Here is a 23197-nt window from a genome sequence, read left to right on the forward strand (position 1 = left end):
CTTAGATAGCCTCATCCGCCAGAGGGCACACGACAGAGGCAAGAAGAACAACAATCCTGCAGCCTGTGGAACAAAAACCACATTCACAGAAAGATAGGCAAGATGAAAAGGCAGAGGGCTCTGTACCAGATGAAGGAACAAGATAAAACCCCAGAAAAACAACTAAATGAAGTGGAGATAGGCAACTTTCCAGAAAAAGAATTCAGAATAATGATAGTGAAGATGATCCAGGACCTCAGAAAAAGAATGGAGGCAAATATTGAGAAGATGCAAGAAATGTTTAACGAAGGCCTAGAAGAATTAAAGAACAAACAAACAGAGATGAACAATACAATAACTGAAATGAAAACTACACTAGAAGGAATCAATAGCAGAATAACGGAGGCAGAAGAAAGGATAACTGACCTGGAAGACAGAATGGTGGAATTCACTGCTGCAGAACAGAATATAGAAAAAAGAATGAAAAGAAATGAAGACCGCCCAAGAGACTTCTGGGAAAACATTAAACACAACAACATTGCATTATAGGGGTCCCAGAAGGAGAAGAGAGAGAGAAAGGACCTGAGAAAATATATAAAGAGATTATAGTCAAAAACTTCCCTAACATGGGAAAGGAAATAGCCACCCAAGTCCAGGAAGTGCAGCAAGTCCCATACAGGATAAACCCAAGGAGAAACACACCGAGACACATAGTAATCAAATTGGCAAAAATTAAACACAAAGAAAAATTATTGAAAGCAGCAAGGGAAAAATGACAGATAACATACAAGGGAACTCCCATAAGGTTAACAGCTGATTTCTCAGCAGAAACTCTACAGGCCAGAAGGGAGTGGCATGATATACTTAAAGTGATGCAAGGGAAGAACCTACAACCAAGATTACTCTACCCAGCAAGGATCTCATTCAGATTCGTTGGAGAAATCAACAGCTTTACAGACAAGCAAAAGCTAAGAGAATTCAGCCCCACCAAACCAGCTCTACCACAAATACTAAAGGAACTTCTCTGAGTGGGAAACACAAGAGAAGAAAAGGACCTACAAAAACGAACCCAAAACAATTAAGAAAATGGTCATAGGAACATACATATCGATAATTAGCTTACACATGAATGGATTAGGGCTTCCCTGGTGGCGCAGGGGTTGAGAGTCCGCCTGCCAATGCAGGGGACATGGGTTCGTGCCCTGGTCCGGGAAGATCCCACATGCCGCGGAGCAGCTAGGCCCGTGAGCCACGGCCGCTGAGCCTGCGCGTCCAGAGCCTGTGCTCCTCAACGGGAGAGGCCATAACAGTGAGAGGCCCACATACCGCAAAACAAAAAAAAACATAAATCGATTAAATGCTCCAACCAAAAGACAGAGGCTTGCTGAATGGATACAAAAACAAGACCCATCTATATGCTGTCTACAGGAGACCCACTTCAGACCTAAGGGCACATACAGGCTGAAAGTGAGGGGATGGAAAAAGATATTCTGTGCAAATGGAAATCAAAAGAAAGCTGGAGTAGCAGTACTCATATCAGATAAAATAGACTTTAAAGTAAAGAGTGTTAATGTTAGATACAAGGAAGGACACTACATAATGATCAAGGGATCAATCCAGCAAGAAGATATAACAATTATAAATATATATGCACCCAACATAGGAGCACCTCAATACATAAGGCAACTGCTAACAGCTATAAAAGAGGAAATCGACAGTAACACAATAATAGTGGGGAACTTTAGCACCTCACTTACACCAATGGACAGATCATCCAAAATTAAAATAAATAATGAAACAGAAGCTTTAAATGACACAACAGACCAGATAGATTTAATTGATATTTATAGGACATTCCATCCAAAAACAGCAGATTACACTTTCTTCTCAAGTGCGCACGGAACATTCTGCAGGATAGATCACATCTTGGGTTACAAATCAAGCCTCAGTAAATTTAAGAAAATTAAATCCTATCAAGCATCTTTTTGGACCACAATGCTATGAGATTAGAACAGGGAAAAAAACGTAAAAAAACACAAACACATGGAGGCTAAACAATATGTTACTAAATAACCAAGAGATCACTGAAGAAATCAAAGAGGAAATCAAAAAATACCTAGAGACAAATGACAGTGAAAACACGATGATCCAAAACCTACGGGATGCAGCAAAAGCAGTTCTAAGAAAGAAGTTTATAGCTATACAAGCCTACCTCAAGAAACAAGAAAAATCTCAAATAAACAGTCTAACCTTACACCTAAAGGAACTTGAGGAAGAAGAACAAAAACCAAAGTTAGCAGAAGGAAAGAAATCATAAAGATCAGAGCAGAAATAAATGAAATAGAAACAAAGAAAACAGTAGCAAAGATCAATAAAACTGAAAGCTGGATCTTTGAGAAGATAAACAAAATTGATCAACCATTAGCCACACTGATCAAGAAAAAGAGGGAGAGGACTAAAATCGATAAAATTAGAAATGAAAAAGAAATTACAACAGACACCTCAGAAATACAAAGCATCCTAAGAGACTACTACCAGCAACTCTATGCCAATAAAATGGACAACCTGGAAGAAATGGACAAATTCCTAGAAAGGTATAACCTTCCAAGACTGAACCAGGAAGAAATAGAAAATATGAACAGACCAGTCACAAGTAATGAAATTGAAACTGTGACTAAAAATCTTCCAACAAACAAAAGTCCAGGACCAGATGGCTTCGCAGACGAATTCTATCAAACATTTAGAGAAGAGCTGACACCCATCCTTCTCAAACTCTTCCAAAAAATTGCAGAGGAAGGAACACTCCCAAACTCATTCTGTGAGGCCACCATCACCCTGATACCAAAACCCGACAAAGATACTACAAGAAAAGAAAATTACAGATCAATATCACTGATGAATATAGATGCAAAAATCCTCAACAAAATACTAGCACACAGAATCCAACAACACATTGAAAGGATCATGCACCATGATCAAGTGGGATTTATCCCAGGGATGCAAGGATTCTTCAATATACGCAAATCAATTAGTGTGATACACCATATTAACAAAATGAAGAATAAAAATCATATGATCAAAAAAAAATCATATGATCATCTCAATAGATGCAGAAGAAGCTTTTGACAAAATGCAACACCCATTTATGATAAAAACTCTCCAGAAAGTGGACATAGAGGGGAACCTACCTCAACATAATAAAGGCCATATATGACAAACCCACAGCAAACATCATTCTCAATGGTGAAAAAGTGAAAGCATTTCCTCTAAGATCAGGAATGAGACAAGGATGTCCACTCTCGCCACTATTATTCAACATAGTTTTGGAAGTCCTAGCTATGGCAATCAGAGAAGAAAAAGGAAAAAAAGGAATACAAATTGGAAAAGAAGAAGTAAAACTGTCACTGTTTGCGGATGACATGATACTATACATAGAGATTTCTAAACATGCCACCAGAAAACTACTAGAGCCAATCAATGAATTTGGTAAAGTTGCAGGATACAAAATTAATGCACAGAAATCTCTTGCATTCATATACACTAATGATGAAAAATCTGAAAGAGAAATTAAGGAAACACTCCCATTTACCATTGCAACAAAAAGAATAAAATACCTAGGAATAAACCTACCTAGGGAGACAAAAGACCTGTATGCAGAAACCTATAAGACACTGGTGAAAGAAATTAAAGATGATACCAACAGGTGGAGAGATATACCATGTTCTTGGATTGGAAGAATCAATATTCTGAAAATGACTATACTACCCAAAGCAATCTACAGATTCAATGCAATCCCTATCTAATTACAAATGGCATTTTTTACGGAACTAGAACAAAAAATCTTAAAATTTGTATGGAGACACAAAGGACCCCGAATAGCCAAAGCAGTCTTGAGGGAAAAAAACAGAGCTGGAGGAATCAGACTCTCTCACTTCAGACTATACTACAAAGCTACAGTAATCAAGACAATATGGTACTGGCACAAAAACAGAAACATAGATCAATGGAACGGGATAGAAAGCCCAGAGATAAACCCACGCACCTATGGTCAACTAATCTATGACAAAGGAGGCAAGGATATACAATGGAGAAAAGACAGTCTCTTCAATAAGTGGTGCTGGGAAAACTGGACAGCTACATGTAAAAGAATGAAATTAGGACACTCCCTAACAGCATACACAAAAATAAACTCGAAATGGATTAGGGACCTAAATGTAAGACCGGACACTATAAAACTCTTAGAGGAAAACATAGGAAGAACACTCTTTGACATAAATCACAGCAAGATCTTTTTTGATCCACCTCCTAGAGTAATGGAAATAAAAACAAAAATAAACAAATGGGACCTAATGAAACTTCAGAGCTTTTGCACAGCAAAGGAAACCATAAACAAGATGTAAAGACAACCCTCAGAATGGGAGAAAATATTTGCAAACGAATCAACGGACAAAGGATTAATCTCCAATATATATAAACAGCTCATGCAGCTCAATATTAATAAAACAAACACCCCAGTCCAAAAATGGATAGAAGACCTAAATAGACATTTCTCCAAAGAACACATATAGATGGCCAAGAAGCACATGAAAAGCTACTCACCATCACTAATTATTAGAGAAATGCAAATCAAAACCACAATGAGGTATCAACTCACACCAGTTAGAGTGGGCATCATCATAAAATCTACAAACGACAAATGCTGGAGAGGGTGTGGAGAAAAGGGAACCCTCTTGCACTGTTGGTGGGAATGTAAATTGATACAGCCACTATGGAGAACAGTATGGAGGTTCCTTAAAAAACTAAAAATAGAGTTACCATATGAACCAGCAATCCCACTACTGGGCATATACCCAGAGAAAACCATAATTCAAAAAGACACCTACATCCCAATGTTCATTGCAGCACTATTTACAATAGCCAGGTCATGGAAGCAACCTAAATGCCCATCGACAGACGAATGGATAAAGAAGATGTGATACATACATACAATGGAATATTACTCAGCCATAAAACAGAACGAAATTGGGTCATTTGTTGAGACGTGTATGGACCTAGAGAGTGTCATACAGAGGGAAGGAAGTCAGAAAGAGAAAAACAAATATTGTATATTAACGCATATATGTGGAACCTAGAAAAATGGTACAGATGAACCAGTTTGCAGGGCAGAAATAGAGACACAGATGTAGAGAACAAACGTATGGACACCAAGGGGGGAAAGTGGCTGGGGGGTGGGGGTGGGGGTGTGATGAATTGGGCAATTGGGATTGACATGTATACACTGATGTGTATAAAATGGATAACCAATAAGAACCTGCAGTGTAAAAAAATAAATTAAATTTTAAATATTTTTTTAAAATTAAGGCTCAAAAAAAGATAGGGAATTCTGGTTCTGACACTTTTCTAAAGCAAATGGAAATTGTTTTTTGCTCTGAAATTTGAATTTTAATCCAAACCCATTGGCCACGAAAAGCATAATTGATAATAATGAGCCATTTTATGTATTGGACAGAAACAAGCATATTCTGAATTATATTGGAAATCTCTGCTTTAGGATAGAATTTTTGCCTGTTCTAACTAATCCTTAGCATATTAAAAGAAAATTCCCTTTGAGAAACAAGTGGAATAAGGGTGTCTGAAGATTGGCTCTGAGAGGTCGCCATGGTTTGCTACACATGTTTTACAACTAGCTACAGGCAAAGGCCCCCTTTGAGTCTTTCAGTCTTCTCTTGAAATCACTCAGTCGTTAATTCCTAGAGCAAACGCTGCTTCAGGGCCCAGCCCAATCCTACAGGGGGTGGACTTCAGTGTTAACTCTAAGAAATATTGAGCTACCGCAGAAAGCTGTGGAAGCAATTTAATAGCACTTCCTTCTGGGGCTCTTTTAAACTAATAGTCAAGAGCTTGGGGCTAGCAGAACATTGTGTATAGCTGGAGGTGTTTATCTTTTAGAGGAGACTTCAAAGAAACTGCTCACTGAAATTCTGCTGTCACTTTTAGAAAAGTTTGATACTTCATTCCCTGGGCATCAAGTAGTGTGACTGTGAAAACTGAAATTATCCGTTGGGACCAGCTGTCTCTAGATGAGTGTGCTAGATTGTACTGCCCACAGAGTGCCCAGATTTCATGTGGGATGAATCATGACTTGAGAGAAGTGCTTCAAGAGAATGTAAAGGCTTCAGTAACATATAAAATGAAAATTAAATCATTTTAGGGTAATATCGTTAGAAGTTTTTGGTTTGATTTTAACTAGGAGCATTTGAGTACCTGATATGTGCCAGGTACTGTCTTTGGTATTTAAATTAAGTCTTTTACTCTTAACCACAGCCTTATGACACAGGTTTTGTCATTATCCTCATTTATAGATTAGGCAACTACAGCACAGAGAAGTTCAGTAATTTTCCCAGGGTCACATAGCTGGAGCTTTCTGCATCAGTTTCCTTCAATTTTTCCTCAGTTTTTACAATTGAAATAATAGTAGTACCTACCTCTTATACTTTGGATTGGGTTTTTTGGTCAATTAATGGTGATAAATTCATAATGATCTCCACACACACACACACACTTTTGCCTATTGTCTTTTACACCAAACTAGAAAGTGAACCAAGGTCAAGGTAAAACTAACTTTAATCAGCTCCTTAAGGGCTCTAACCCACAACCTTAGCCATCTTAGCTATATGCTTTCCCATTGAGGCCAACAATAAGATTTGTTTTTTCTTTTTTGGCCACGCTGCGCGGGTTGCATGATCTTAGTTCCCCGACCAGGGATTGAACCCAGGGCCCCGGCAGTGGAAGTTCAGAGTCCTAACCACTGGACTACCAGGGAATTCCCACTTTGTTTTTTAAGAAGGTAAAAAAAAGAAAAAGAAAAGAAATGAGAGACATTCATTGTTTATTCCTCTGAGGGAAAAGGCTGACATAAGTATGTGGATGTGGGCAAAAGATTGAATTGTTGTGTTAGTAACTGGTGTCTGCACATCCATTTCTCACATCCTCTTCCCTTCAGAAGCAATTTCATTGGCTGCATACATTCTACAAATGTTTGAGTGACTTCTAGGTACCAAACACTGGTGGAACAGAAAGAAAAATATGACAGAACAGGTGGTTGATTTAAGCCACTACTTTCAAGGAATTTAGAGGTTGGTATGAGAACCAGACATGTAAACACATTAATTTCAGCACTTTGTAATGGTGTGTACAGAGTTAATGTTTCAACCTCTCTTGTAGCAGATCTATATAGTAGTTGAGTCATGCATGCAGTGTCTCACCTCCAAGGAGAATTTTCAGACCAGCAGTAATGGAAGCATCCAGGATATTCCTGGCAAGATATGCTGTGAGAGTCATAAAAGGTGGGAGAGCCATAAAAGGTGTCCCGATCCCTAGTCGGGACATGAGGCTGTTTTTGGTCTCTTCTCAGCTCAGCAAATTGATAAATTCCTTTTTCTTTCTTGGGTGAAATAATTTCCATGTTTAATTATTCATATCAGTTTTTTAATATTAACAGACTTGCAAATAAGTATATTAAAGGTCTTTTGCATGGTCTAGATTATCTGCTTAGAGTTCTTGCTTTATTTTCTCACAAACAGAAGGGTTCAGTGGAGAGTGGAGCAAGCTAAGGGAACGAGGTCCCAGGCAGTTTCACATTCAAATACCCCTGCCTCAGAGGGCAGCAGACTGCTTAACATCATCACTGAGGCTTCACCTACATATTCCTAAAGTGCTCACGTTTCAAGCCCTAAATTTTTCTAAACTATTTTTACAGTGATATTATCATTTTGACTTAATTTTTTTTTATTTTTTAAATACACAAAGCCATTTGTAACAAAAGTAGGCTCTTAACCTGTTTTTCAGTTTTGTTATAGTTCTCTCTACTGCAGTTATTAATATTTACATTTAAAACATTGTCTCTGTTTCTGGTGGATTTCTTGTGTAAGCACGTGTTAAGTTTTTTCCATGTTTTTTTGCACCCTGTCATTGATCATAAGCCAGCTGATGCAGAGGTTTGAGGAAGTGTTCTGAACATCTTTACTGGCATGCCTTCCAAACTTTGTTTTTCTTATATTCTTTTCTTTCCTAACATGATTCATTAGCAGGCACAGTGTCTTAATTAGAGACTAAATTTTTTTTCTCTTTGGGTCTTATTCCTGTAATAAGTCATATATTTAACTGTACCAAGGCAGAGCACTCTAGGAAAGTCTCAGCCGCTGTCGCATGCAAATCACTTGTTTCCTATTCTAATGAACACAGAGTTCCATTTTTCTCTCAAATGGTAAATGGTTAGTGCTGTATTGCCTAGATAAATCCCCGTGTTGTACTTAATACTGAGAAAACTGCAAAGTAATGCTTTGACACTGGACGTTTGACAGTGAAAGATATTTTTCATCATTTGGGGCTCAAAACATTTATTGATAAGTAACATTTGCCTGTATTGTTGAGAATGATAGTACCCCAAATGGCCCATCAGGGTATTAGTCCAAGTCCAGAGAGACATAAAAGATTTAATTCATCACCAAAAATTCCATCTAACAAGGATCCTGTTGGCAATGGTGGGGCCATTTTTGATGTTCATAATGATGCTTAGACACTTCATGACGACTCTGGGAAGTACATTATAGAGTCCAAATTAACTATCTCTAATGACGTTATGGTAAACCTCTGCATGTCTGAGTTTATGCGTCATTTAGCTGATAGGTAATGACAGCTTCAAAACCTCTCATTAAGTTGATGAATGATAGCTTTTCTCTAAATCATAATGGCTCTTGTAGTTCTTTGTTTTTAGTTAAATGAATACCTTTTTAGAAAAACAAAAATGTTCATGAGGTGAATTCTGGTAATGTTTTTCCAAAAGAAGGATATCTGTATTATATCAGGTGAGGTTGGACTTGACAGTTGCCATAGTTTAACTGCTTGAAAAAGTGCCCACTAGTATTTCTACATCCTTCTTTAATGCACTGTCTGCTTTTGCATGGCATGGTGGGAAGATTGAGTGGAGAGAAAAGAAAGGACAAGAGAAAGAAAGAAAGGACTCAAGGGATAAAAGAGACATGGTTGGGCCAAAAGAAATCATTCCTTCTCATCACTACATAAAGTTTTGCTGAAACTATGACTAAATTTTCCAGACATAGCCCTAAAAAGTGTGGAACTCCTCCATGAACTGTAAGAGATAAAAGGGATTTGAGTAGATATTTGAGTACCTACTATTACCTTGTACCATGTACCATGTGCTTTTTATACATTAACTATTTAACCACATTATGAAACCTTTTGAGGTAGGATCTAAATTGCCATCATATTTTTTAGATGTTTTCAGTTAAAATTCAATTCAAAAAAATACTTCTAGTACCCACTGTGTGCCCGGCTCTGGAAATGTAACAATGAACAAAGGCCATGTCCAAACAGACATTCTAGTGGAAAAGACAGAGAGCAAATAAGAAAACAAATAGATACACAAAATGATTTCAGGGTGTGATCAATGCTTCGAAGAAAAATAAAACATCCTAGAGGAATAAAAAGTAACTTGAAGGAGGGGTGTTTTAGAGTAGTCAGAAAAAGAGGTAGTAGCGTTTAAGCAGAGACCAGGATGACGGAGCCATGTTAGGATATGTGAGGGAGCAGTGTTTCAGGCAGACGATGCGACAAGTACAGAAGTAGCTGGGTGGAAGTCAGCTTGCTGTGTTCAAGCAATAGCAAAAGAGCAGTCTGGCTGGAGCCAGCTGAGCAAGAGAAAAAGTGGTGGGACATAGTGATGGAGAGGGAGCCAGGGCAGAACATGGAGGCCTTATAAGCTATGGTAAGGCCTCTGAATTTTGTTCTGAGTGTGTGAGAAGCCCTGGGAGGGGTCATACAAACAGGGAGGTACCCTTTAGAAAGCTCACTGTGGCTGCTGTCTGGGAAATAGACTGTAGGGGACCTCAAATAGAAACAGAGTCCAGCTAGGAGGATTTCAGAGTCTCTGTCAAAAGATATTAGTGGGGTTTTGTTTGTTTGTTTGTTTTTTGTGGTACACAGGCCTCTCACTGTTGTGGCCTCTCCCGTTGCGGAGCACAGGCTCCAGACGCACAGGCTTAGCAGCCATGGCTCACGGGCCCAGCCGCTCCGCGGCATGTGGGATCTTCCCGGACTGGGGCACGAACCCGTGTCCCCTGCATCAGCAGGCGGACTCTCAACCACTGCGCCACCAGGGAAGCCCATTAGTGTTTTTTTTTAAAAGATCCCCAAGAGATTCTTATGTGGATCCAGGGTTGAGAAACGCTGATTAACATTTAAGAGAAAAGAATTTCACTGAAAGCTTATTACTGCTTCTTCAAAAAGAAAAACATATGAAAATATTATTAAACATTTTTGCATATTTTTAAAATGTTTGATTTAGGATATATCCCAAATCCTAACCATTTAGGATATATCCTAAATCCTAAAATTTGATTATCATTTCTTATCCATGAAATAACAGCTTTAATATATTCTGCTTGTATTATTTTAAAACCATTTGCGTTTGGGTTCTGTCTTGTTTTGTTTTTGAGTTCTGTGTCTACTTTCTTCTTTCGCCTCTTCCTCCTTCACCCCTCCTGTTTATCTCTAATCCCTCTGTTCTTCCTACAAAGGAACTTGGAAAATCCTGGGAAGAAGTTCAACTAGAAGATGATCGGGAGTTGCTAGATCATCAGGAAGAGTAAGACTTATTATTGATGCTACTTAATTACAGTGGTTTAAGAGAAGGAAAACAGTTCCTTAGTTTGATTTAAAATTACCATTCTGAAAAGACAGAGTAAAAAGAAAGAGAACCCTCTCTCTAAGCCATGCATCATTTCATGTAATATAGTAAAAACCTGAATTCAAAATAACTTCTCATACCAGTCAGAATGGCCATCATCAAAATGTCTGCAAATAATAAATGCTGGAGAAGGTGTGAAGAAAAGGGAACCCTCCTACAGTTTTGATGGGCATGTAACTTGGTGCAGCCACTGTGGAGAACAGTATAGAGGTTCCTTAAAAAACTAAAAATAGAGTTAGCATATGATCCAACGATCACCCTCCTGGGCATATATCTGGAAAAGACGAAAACTCTAATTTGAAAAGATAAATGGGACTTCCCTGGTGGTCCAGTGGTTAAGATTCCTGGTCGGGGAAGTTCCACGTGCCATGAGGTGTGGCCAAAAACAAAACAGAAAAAGAAAGAAAAAGAAAAGATACATGCATCCCAATGTTCATAGCAGCGCTGTTTACAGTAGCCAAGACATGGAAGCAACCTAAATGTCCATGGACAGTTGAATGGAAAAACTGTTTGTGGTATACAAACAATGGAATATTACTCAGCCAAAAAAAAAGAATGATATAATACCATTTGCAGCAATATAGATGGACCTAGAGATTATCGTACTAAGTAAAGTAAGTGAGACAGAGAAAGACAAATATCATATGATATCACTTGTATGTGGAATCTAATAAAATGATACAAATGAAAAAAATAAAAAAAAATTTTTTAAATGATACAAATGAACTTACTTAGGAAACAGAAATAGACTCACAGACATAAAAAACAAATTTATGTTTACCAAAGGGGGAAGGGGGGGTAAATTAGGGCTTCAGCGTTAACAGATACACAGTCCTGTATATAAAATTGATAAACAACAAGGTCGTACTGTATAACACAGGGAATTCTATTCAGTATCTTGTAATAACCTATAATGGAAAAGAATCTGATAAAGAATATATATGTATATAAATATATATGTATATAAAAGAATATGTATATATGTATGTATATAAAAAGATTTTATACATATGTATGTAAAAAACTGAATCACTTTGCTGTATACCTGAAACTAACACATTTTAAATCAACTAGACTTCGGTAAAAAATAATAATCATAATACCAAAATAACTTGGACATAAGAATCACTAAAGCAACTGTTATTCCAACTAAATAGTGTTTTGCTCCTAAAGCTATTCATTGAACACACAGGTAGTATATAATTCAGAGAAAAATATATTCCAAAGTGCTTTGCTTATTAGTCCATTGGTCCCTAGACCTTAAAGTGATATGATCTTTGAACTCTCTCCATGCTGCTTGCCATTGGAGTAGTGAATATAACTCAATGGAGGTTAACCTTGTTCTGTGTTCATCCCGTTGATGACTAACATAAAACAGTCACAGCTTCTTTGTTTGAAATTATAAGCTTGAGAAGTATTCTTTTCAACCTAAAAGGATTCCCTGTTATTCATTCTCTTTTCATTCAAAGCTGTTCAGCCTTTTGTCTCTCCCAGGATTTTGGTTCTCCTGGTTTAGGAATGACAAAAAGTTGACAGTATCTCAAAAAATAAATGCAATGAGGGGAGAAAATGGTAAAAAGGGCCCTGTATGCCTTTTGATTTCTCTATTTGCCATCAAATTTAACACTTTGCCCCATTTAAAATGATCAGTATTTCCCACATGATAGATAAGGGTTTGCCTTTTTAAAATACGCCATTTATCATGCAGAAACACACTCCCAGCACTGCACCTCACAGCATGCGCACTTAGTGGTCATGGTTAATGAGAGAGAGCTTACATTCCTGATATATCTTCTCTGCATATTAAAGCTGTTTTTCTCAGAAAGACATTGCACTGATCTCGTAGTGAAATAGCTGCTCGGAGAGGAAAATGTAAGAAAATGGAGCAGCACCTGTTTGCTATTTATATTAATTTCATGGTTGGTGCTACTTTGAATTTCAAAAACTGTATCAAAAAGTCATAATATGATATGACAGTCTTTACAGAAATGTCAGAGTTGAAAGAGAATGGCAGGGTTTCCTAGGGAGCAGAAAGTAATACCAAGTCACTGTGCAGGACGCCCTCTTAATGAAGAGAATCTCCATGTTTGCTGTTTTCTTTCTAACACAGTGACTGGTCTGATTGGGAAGAACACCCTCTCTCTGCTGTCTGCCTATTTTGTGAAAAGCAAGCAGAAACAATTGAGAAATTATGTGTCCACATGGAGGTGAGACACTTTTATTCATTTGAATTTTGTTTCGTTGTTCCAAGAGGGAGAAGCTGATGATAACTGCAGCCTCATCATCTTACACCTTTAGTTTCTCAATTATTTTCCCCTTCCTAAAAGTACTATAAGCAAAACAGAAGAGACAGGGCAGGTCCATGGAGGAGAACTAGAACTCAGGGCAGTTAAGTACAACTGACTGGACCTGGGTGAACTGTTAGTTTGGGATTTCACAGACCACTGATGCCATCCCACCTCTGAGATGCTTATGAGATAGTTCTGGCCTAGACTGTGGGATCTGCAACCACGATTAACAATACCCAGGATATGGACAGGTTCTGAGTCTTTTTCCAGTGCTTCCCATGCTGGTGAACAAGGAGAGCAGAAACAGAAAAAGATGCCGTTTACAGAACCCTTGGGGGAAATGGGGGTGGGGGAGCCATGGAGGTGGAGAGGGCACAGGGTGTGGTCTTGCAGCTCCTTCAGTTAAAAGGATTTGGAGAGAAGAAATTTGAGGACATTTCCAGTTTGCGCTTTCCTTTCTGGAGGCCATCTTTATGTTATATTGGGAGTAGAGAGTTGAGTGTAATAGAAAAATATTACTGTATTATTCTGATGTGCCCTCCCTCCCCTCCCGCCACTCAGCTCTGTCACAGTGGAGCAGACTCTCCTTTTTCACCCATGTTCATTCCATTCTCGTTCATAAAAACAAGGACCTGAAAGGTGTTCAAAAGGCTATGGGTATTTACACAAGTGAAAACAGAGTCATTTTGTCTGAAACTGGTTGCCACTAGTATGTGTGTATAGTTTCCAGTGTTTAAATGTAACTCATAATATCCTAGTATCTTTGAATTGAAAGGAGCCTTGGTCCCCCTGTCCTGTGTAAGAATTCCCTTTGCAGTATCCTTGACTAGTGTCCTCAACCTCTGCTCAGTTACTTTCAGTGATAACATATCATGGAATTCTTAATTATCCTGACTGTGATGCTACACTGAATACCTTCACGGGGAGTTAGACGGTCTTTATTCTCTGTGAGCTTATAAATTGAAGCATTTACCCAGATGGGCGATTGCAGGGATGGAACAGAATAAAAATAAGTCTATGCATCGTGAAAATCAAGACATGTAATTTGTGGGAAGGTATGAGTGAAGAGAAACTTGCAGATTTAAACACTGTATTTGACAGCATAAAACGAAGAGCAGAATTTTTTAAATTACCTATCTGCTTGTGGAGCAAAGGACCTATATTCATAATTCTAGTCCAGACACACAGTACAGTAGGGCCACATCTTACCTAGCGACTGAGGACACTTCTGTCAGACTGCAGAATGCATACAGAGTAAATTTGTAAAGACTGGAGATACAAGCTGTGAACAATTAAATGTTTTAACTGATTGACATGACTTGTTTGGACTGTGCTTTATAAAGCAGTTGGATGTGGGGGGAAGCAGTTAGATTTCGAAGACTTCAAAAACAGATGATGAACCGAGACTGAGTTTCTACAGTGTTCAAACTCCTGTGAATAAGCTGTCTGTTTATAACTTCAGCCTGAAAGATTAAATAATTTATATGCTCACAGATATATTCATTCCTTTTTTTAGGATGCACATGAATTTGATCTCCTCAAAATAAAGTCAGAACTTGGTAAGTTTGATTCGGAAGTTGTTTTCCATGATGCTGCATTTTTTTAATACACCATCCCGTAAACGATGCCTGCGTTGCACAGTTGTGATTGGAGAGTGCACAGCCAAAATGTGTCTCTCCACAGATGGTCTCAACAGAACTGCCTGAAACCGTGATTCACAACCATTTTGAACTATAATATTCACATATGGTTTTGATTTCATATAGTCTTTCTTCTACATATATGATTGCTTCAAATAAAATACAGGTTAATGGTTAATATCATAATGTGGTGGGGACTAGTGGAAAAAACATGGATTTTGAAGTCACACTAGAGTTCATATTCCAGCTCTAGCACTTACTGGCTGTGTGACATTGGGCCTCGGGTCAGCAGAATGTTACAGAGAGTGGATAAGAGTATGTAAAACACCTACTGCGCTGCTTGGTAGTGTAGCTAGATTATTTATTATAGATGTACCCAATTGGATCACTATGATAGAAAGATTAGGGTCATGAAGACATAAAGTACTGACTTGCTAATGTATCCAACACCATAAAAAGCTCACTTCCCACACCTCAACTCACCGACTACTTTCCTAGACTCTTGGACATGTTACTTTACCGCTCTTATAGGCATGTGTATATGTTATATATGTAATAGATTAATAGTCAAGAACATGGGCTGTGGAGCCAACAGCCTGGTGTCAAATCCTGGCTCTACACCTACTGGCTGTGCAATTCTGGACAGTTTCCTAATGTATAACGTGGATACGGTAACACCATCTATATGATAGGGTATTGCGAGGATTAAATGCATTAATGCATGGAAAGTGATTAGAACAGTGCCTAGCACATAAGCCCTATATATTGGCTGTTATTATTTGATATCTATTAATATGCTTTAAAACTGCACTGCCTCTTCAGGTTGGTTAATAAAGAGAAGCGGTTCTTTTAAAAAATTATAAAAATGCAAAAATGGGTCTGACCAGTTGTCTGATGATTCTGTGTACTGTCATTTTCAGGACTGAACTTCTATGAGCAAGTGAAACTAGTCAATTTCATTCGGAGGCAAATTCACCAATGTAGATGTTATGGCTGCCATGAGAAGTTCAAGTCCAAAGCAGACTTAAGGACTCACATGGAAGAAGCTAAACATACTTCACTGCTTCCTGAAAGACAGACATGGGATCAACCACAGTGAGTACTGCTCAACGAGACATACATTTCTTTGCTCCTTCTCCATTATTTCATCCCTTTATTTAATTCCTCTTTAGAAAATCCCAGATTTATGAGAGGCAAGGTCAGCCCTGGATTGACCTGAGACCCTGTTCCTATAATTCTCGTTCAGGTCGAAACCTTTAGATTTCAGAACTAACTACAAAGTGTGTCCAGAGAAGGAACCAGAGTAATAGACTTAAAATTCTTTAGATATTTTAATGTTTGATAATTTATATGAAGGAAATAGTGATGATTAGGTTGGGGGTGGGAAAAAAAAAACCTCACAAGCAGAAGCAGTTGTTTTTATCAGATACAACTGATAAAAGGAGCAGTGTATGAAAGAGTAACTGTATTTGAACTTTGTTAACCTTAGGGAAGAACCGGGCCCTTTGAGTAGAAATGAGAGAGATGTCATTTTTAGCTTTATCGAGGAGGTATTATTTAATAGCTAGAGTTGCCTGATAGTGGAGTAGGCTGCCTTTTAAGATAGTGAGTGTCTTGTTATGGTAGATATCAAGCCAAGGCTGAATTGCCAACTAGCAAGGATACTAGTAAGACTGATGTCAGCCAGTAAAGGTCAAAGTAAAAGTAATTCAGGAGTTCTCTCCCTTACAGCCTTTGCAAAATGCAGTTGAAATTGTTGGCAAGGAAACCTAGCAAAATTATAGTGATGTGTACATTCAGCTGCCTAGAAATTTTCTGGATAATATATACTTTTGGTTATTCAGTATATCTGTGGTTGTTTTCAGGTATTATTTTCCAACCTATGAAAATGACACTCTGCTATGTACCCTGTCTGACAGTGAAAGTGACCTGACAGCTCAGGAACAAAATGGAAATATCGCCATCGTTAGTGAAGATACATCTAAACTGCATGCTTTGAAACAAAGCAGTATTTTGAACCAGTTGCTACTACATGAGTCCTTGAAAAACTAGAAGAAACTGCCACATAAGCAATGTTTCATGTTTTCTCCAGTGAGACAGATGCAAAAGAATACTTTAAATTTGAACATCAGCAAAGGATTAGTCTTTGGTAAAATTTTTTTTTTTTTTTTTTAATTGGCTGTCTTGGGTCTTCGTTGCGGTGCGCGGGCTTCTCATTACAGTGGCTTCCCTTGTTGCGGAGCACAGGCTCTAGGCTCGCAGGCTTCAGTAGTTGTGGCTCATGGGCTCTAGAGCGTGGGCTCAGTAGTTGTGGCACACGGTCCTAGTTGCTCTGCAGCAGGTGGGATTTTCCCGGACCAGGGATTGAACCCGTGTCCCCTGCTTTGGCAGGCGGATTCTTAGCCACTGCATCACCAGGGAAGCCCAAAATAAACTTTTAAAAAACTAATTTTTTTCCCAAAAATAAAGTAGAAACTAAATAAAATGAAGACTTTTTGTATGTGGGCTCTGAAGTTTTGTTATCTAATCATTGTAAATGATCTCATTTCATTAGACTCATATTTATCTATAATAAGGAAGACGTGCCAATCACAAAGAAGTGACATGTTCAAATTATTTATAAACCTAATTTCAACCAGTAGTTTCAGTCTCTTCCCCACAGGCTTTTGTCATCCAGCAAGTCACAAAATTTGACAGACGTGTGCTTTCTGTACTACACTGGGTCAGCTGTGAATGTAGTTACCAAAAGAGGAGCCACAGAAGAGAGGAACAGTGGTCAAAGTCCTGGATGATGCACAAATCGGACATTATTTCGGAAAAATCAAAATCTGACTATGTTATTATTATTGCTTTCCACCTGGAGTTATTAAACTCCCTAGAAATGGACATCAAGACAAATAACTTCACTTTCCCCTACAGTGTATATACGGCTAACAGATGAGTATACCATTTTTTTAAAAACAACCACAATACCATTATGACATCTAACAAAATTAACAATAACTTCTTAATATCATATGTTTTCAGTTTTCCTTAGTTGTCTCAAAAATGTCTTTTTACAACATTACCAGTTACAGGACAATATTGTATGCCTCCTGATAAGATGCAATGAGGAAGACAAAACATCACTTTTCAGGGTTCTTCCCCAAAATTTATAATGTGAATATACTGAAGAAACATCAACTAAACCCAAGTGAGGTACAATCTACAAATAATTGGCCTTTACTCTTCAAAAAATCAAGGTCATGAAAAACAAAGACTGAAGTAACTGTACCAAATTAAAGAAGACTAGAGAGGTATCACATTGTGTAATCCTGGATTGGATCCCAGACCAAGAAAATATGGTTTTCTTCTGCTGTAAAAGACATTAGTGGGACAATTAGCAAAATTTGAGTAAGGTCTATAGTAAATGTTATGGTATTCATATTAATTTCCAGATTTCAGCAATTGTACTGTAGTATGTGTAAGAATGTTCTTGTCTTTAGAAAATACACACTGAAATTGTTAAGGGTAAAGGAGCACTTTGTTGGCAATAAAAAACTAATATGGGGACTTCCCTGGCCGTCCAGTGGTTAGGATTCCGGGCTTCCACTGCAAGGGCCCTGGCTTTTTTTTTTTTGGCTGCAGTGGATCTTTGTTGCTGTGCATGGGCTTTCTCTAGTTGTGGCGAGCGGAGGGCTACTCTTTGTTGTGATGTGCAGGCTTCTCATTGTGCTGTCTACTCTTGTTGCAGAGCACGGGCTCTAGGCACGCAGGCTTCAGTAGTTGTGGCACGTAGGCTCAGTAGTTGTGGCTCACAGGCTCTAGAGTGCAGGCTCAGTAGTTGTGGTGTATGGGCTTAGTTGCTCCGCAGCATGGGAGATCTTCCCGGAGCAGGGCTCAAAGTCGCCTGCATTGGCAGGCAGATTCTTAACCACTGTGCCACCAGGGAAACCCAGGGGCCCGGCTTTGATCCCTGGTCAGGGAACTAAGATCCTGCATGCCATGCAGCGCAGCCCAAAAAAAAAAAAGAAGACACACACACACACACACACACACACACACACACACACACACACACACACACACACACACACACACACACACACACACACACACACACACACACACACACACACACACACACACACACACACACACACACCTAATATGGGTATGTATATAGAGAGAGAATGATAAAGTAGATGCAATAAGGTGTTACCATTTGGGGAAATCTAAGTGAAGGGTATGTGGGAATTCTTTGTACTATGGCAACTTTTCTATAAGTAAAAATAGATTTTAAAAAACTTTTCAAGATGTCTTTTTACTTGGTTTGCTTAAATCAGGATTCTAGTGAGATACATACTTTGCATTTGGTTGGTGTGGTCCTTAAGGGTCTTATGTATAACAGTTTATGCTCCCTTTCATTTTAACTGCCACTTGTTAAAGAGATTAGGTCATCTTTCTCACTTTCTGAATTTGGATAGCGTATCCTCTTTGTGTCATTTAACATGTTCCTCTATCACCAGTTTTTCCTGCAAACTGGTATATCTAGAAGCTCCATTAAAAATTTGTGTTCGGGCTCCCCTGGTGGCGCAGTGGTTGAGAGTCCACCTGCCGATGCAGAGGACATGGGTTCGTGCCCCAGTCTGGGAAGATCCCACATGCCGCGGAGCGGCTGGGCCCGTGAGCCATGGCCACTGAGCCTGCGCGTCCGGAGTCTGTGCTGCACAACGGGAGAGGGCACAACAGTGAGAGGCCCGTGTACCACAAAAAAAAAAAAAAAAATTGTGTTCAAAAAAGTTTTTACAAAAATAATTCGTAAGAGATGTGTGCTTTCTCTCACATCACATCAGGCACACGATATCTGATGTGCCATTTATAGAGATGTGACAATTGATCAGTGCGTTCAGGTGCTGTCAGTCTGGTGCATCATTATAAAGTTCCCCATCGAACCATTTTAATATCCACTGGTTTATGTTATCTAGAATTTTTTTTAGGGCTTGCAAAATGGTGATCTTCTAATTCTATGATTTCTTTACCAGTGGGTACTTTACACAGCATGTGTACTAGAGAGCACTGGAGTCTGAAGTTCTAGTTTTCAACTGTTAATGCAAGCCTGTATAGGCAGTGCACCAAGACTAATCTTGAAGTCGTGTGGTACAGCCTGTCCGGAATCTCAAGAGTAATCTCCCACCATGTGATCCACAACTGACTGGCTTTGTAAATTATATGAGCTGTGGCCAACGCTTTAGAATCCAAGCCTCGAGCTGTGCAGACACCCATACAATGCTTTTCATTGAAAACCAGCAAACAATAAATGGGAGCCTTTATTTAATGAAAAAGCTACAGTTGTTTTAAAACCAAAGATCAAGAAGGAAGTTAGTCCTGTGCCTAGAAACTTGTGTCTCTAGGAATCAGATTTGTTCAGAAAATCAAGGAATATCTGGGGTGTTTCTAGAATGTGCTTCAGTCTTAGAACAGGAGCAATGACAGGATGAGAACAAAATAAATGAAGAGTAATTAAGCTTGAGAAGGAGAAAGCGTTTTTGGAGATAAAGTTGAGATTTTAGAGAACAGATCCAACAGATATTAAAGGAAAAATGAAATTGAAAGACAAGATAAAAGGGACAGGATACTGTACTTGGAGTTTCATTCATTTAAGAGGTTTTTTTCTTAGGTTGGTAGATATTTGGGGGGGATCATCTGGAACATGAGGACAGAAATAATAACTTAGTTCCAAAGAAATTGAACAAGAGTATAAGCAAAGTCTCAGCAAACTGTACTGACTGTCTCAGAGGGAGTGCGGATACAGGCCACTACTGGCAAAGTGCTCTCTTAGAGCCACGCAGAGACTCCTTGGGAAGAACCACTGGTGAATTGCACCTTAAAGACTGGGACAGTGGTGCCAAGTGTACCTGAAAGTCTGGACCATTTGAGAGGGGAATAGCAGTCAAACGCAAGTAGACTGTTCGGGGGGTATTGAATGAGTGTCCAGATGTCGCTGTGATTGTAGGTAAGGACGTAAGTGCTGCCTGTGCCCAGAGTGGGCACACCTGAGAAATTCTGAGCATTAAGACTCTAAAGGAGGGCAGCAAGAAAGATGAAGCATAATAGAAGAGAGTGAGCAGGGCAGTGATAAATGGAATCCAACCCTGGATTGGCTGTCAGCCCAGTCAGAAAATACGTGCTCATTATCTCACTCGGAAAAGTGAGAGTGCTCAAGATTTTTTTTGGACAGTAGTTGCCTTTGACAGACCAGAACCTAGTGACTTATCCCTCAGAACAGAAGACCCCATTAGACAAAATCTAGATGAGAAAGGTAGCATTATCTGGGCCAGAAAGGAGAGAAAGTTTAAGAAAAAAAAAGAAGGAAGGAAGCATCAGATCCTACCAATACTGTTAGGCCTATATGTGTTAGGGAAGGAAAGGGAATAACTTAAGAAATAAATTATACTGTGACAAACTCAGCTGTTCCTCCCAGAAAGGTGCAGAGGGAAATCGAGCCCTAGGACATATCCACTATTGCTGGAAAAGGCAGAGCCAAGAGAAATACTGCTGGAGGCTGGACCAGTCAAAAGCAGGAGAAGGTGGTGTGCTGAGGAGGGCTCTCCAGAAGTATGTGTCCTCACCAGGGCAATTAGTCTGGTAGTCCAGTTGCCCCCAGTATTTATATATGTCTTTAATAATAATAAGTTTAGTCGGGTATATGGCTGCCTAGAATGAAGACTGCATTTCTCAGCCTCTCTGGTAGTTCAGGGTATAGGCTTGTTTTATTGGCACTTTATTGCATTTTTCAGATGCTGTGTTTTTTACAAACTGAAGGTTCATGGCAATCCAGCGTCAAGCAAGTTTATCCGCGCCGTTTCTCCACCAGCATTTGCTCACTTCGTGTCCCTCACGTTTTGGTAATTCTCACAGTATTTCAAACTTTTTCATTATTACTATATATGTTACGGTGATCTGTGATCATTGATCTTTGATGTTACTATTGTCATTGTTTTGGGGTGTCATGAGCACCCCAAACCAGCCCATCTCTCTCCCTCTCTTCAGCCCTCCCTATTTCCTAAAACACAACAATATTGAACTTAGGCCAGTGAAGAGCCCTACAATGGCCTCTGAGTGTTCAAGGGAAAGGAAGAGTCACACATTTGTCGCTTTAAATCAAAAGCTAGAAATGATTAAGCTTAATGAGGAAGGCATGTTGGAAGGTGAGAGAGACCAAAAGCTAGACCTCTTATACCAAACATTCAAGCTGTGACTGCAAAGGGATAGTTCTTCAAGGAAATTAAAAGTGCTACTCCAGTGAACACATGCATAATAAAGCAAAACAGCCTTATTGCTGTTGTGGAGAAAGTTTTAATGGTCTGGATAGAAGATCAAATAAGCCACAACATTCCTTTAAGCCAAAGCCTGATCCACAGCAAGGCCCTAACTCTCTTCCTTCAGGAAGCTGCAGGAGAAAAGTTTGAAGCTAGCAGAAGTTGGTTCATGAAGTTTAAGGAAAGAAGCCATCTTCATAACATAAAAGTACAAGGTGAAGCAGCAAGTGGTAATAGAGAAGCTGCAGCAAGTTATCCAGGAGATCTAGCTAAGATAATTTATGAAGGTGGCTATACCAAACAACAGATTTTCAATGTAGACAAAGCAGCCTTCTATTGGAGGAAGATGCCATCTAGGACTTTCATAGAAGTTAATGCCTGGCTTCAAAGCTCCAAAGGACAGGCCGACTCTCCTGTTAGGGCTTAATGCAGCAGGTGACTTTAAGTTGAAGCCATTGCTCATTTACCATTCCCCAAATTTTAGGGCCCTTAAGAATTATGCTAAGTCTGGGCTTCTCTGCTGGCTCAGTGGTTAAGAATCTGCCTGCCAATGCAGGGGACATGGGTTCGAGCCCTGGTCCGGGAAGATCGCACATGCCGCGGAGCGGCTGAGCCCGTGAGCCATAACTCCTGAGCCCACGTGCCACAACTACTGAAGCCCACGCACCTAGGGCCTATGCTCTGCAACAAGAGAAGCCACCTCAATGAGAAGCCCCCACACTGCAACGAAGAGTAGCCCCTGCTTGCCGCAACTAGCGAAAGCCCACATGCAGCAACAAAGACCCAATGCAGCCAAAAATAAATAAACTTATTTAAAAAAAAAAATTATGCTAAGTCTACTCTGCCTGTGCTCTGTAAATGGAACAACAAAGCCTGGATGACAGCACATCTGTTTACAACATGGTTTACTGAGTATTTTAAGCCCACTGTTTAGATCTGCTCAGAAAAAAAGATTCCTTTCAAAATATTACTGTTGGGCTTCCCTGGTGGCACAGTGGTTGAGAGTCCGCCTGCTGATGCAGGGAACACGGGTTCATGCCCTGGTCCGGGAAGATCCCACATGCTGCAGAGCGGCTAGGCCTGTGAGCCATGGCCGCTGAGCCTGTGCATCCGGAGCCTGTGCTCCGCAACGGGAGAGGCCACAACAGTGAGAGGCCCGTGTACCGCAAATATACATATATATATATATATGTGTGTGTGTGTGTGTATATATATATATAT

General features: G+C 39.3%; 1 protein-coding gene across 3 annotated transcripts in view; it reads left to right on the forward strand.

Annotated features, from left to right (window-relative positions):
- The window catches only part of ZNF277 (zinc finger protein 277), a 119943-nt gene extending 98457 nt beyond the window's left edge, over window positions 1-21486 (forward strand). For 2 of the 3 annotated variants that reach the window (XM_082846156.1, XM_082846155.1), the window contains exons 8-12: window positions 10578-10645; window positions 12858-12954; window positions 14552-14594; window positions 15596-15770; window positions 16541-18679. In XM_082846156.1, the coding sequence (XP_082702282.1) occupies window positions 10578-10645; window positions 12858-12954; window positions 14552-14594; window positions 15596-15770; window positions 16541-16727 (570 nt within the window). In that variant the 3' untranslated portion in view covers window positions 16728-18679. Of the gene's footprint in view, window positions 1-10577; window positions 10646-12857; window positions 12955-14551; window positions 14595-15595; window positions 15771-16540; window positions 18680-21454 lie in introns of those variants that run through there. The other variant, XR_014326436.1, reaches the window with a different exon arrangement.
- The last annotated feature ends 1711 nt before the right edge of the window (window positions 21487-23197 follow it).

This window comes from Leucopleurus acutus, assembly GCF_964270905.1.
Source record: "Leucopleurus acutus genome assembly, chromosome: 9".
Taxonomy (NCBI): Eukaryota; Metazoa; Chordata; class Mammalia; order Artiodactyla; family Delphinidae; genus Leucopleurus; species Leucopleurus acutus.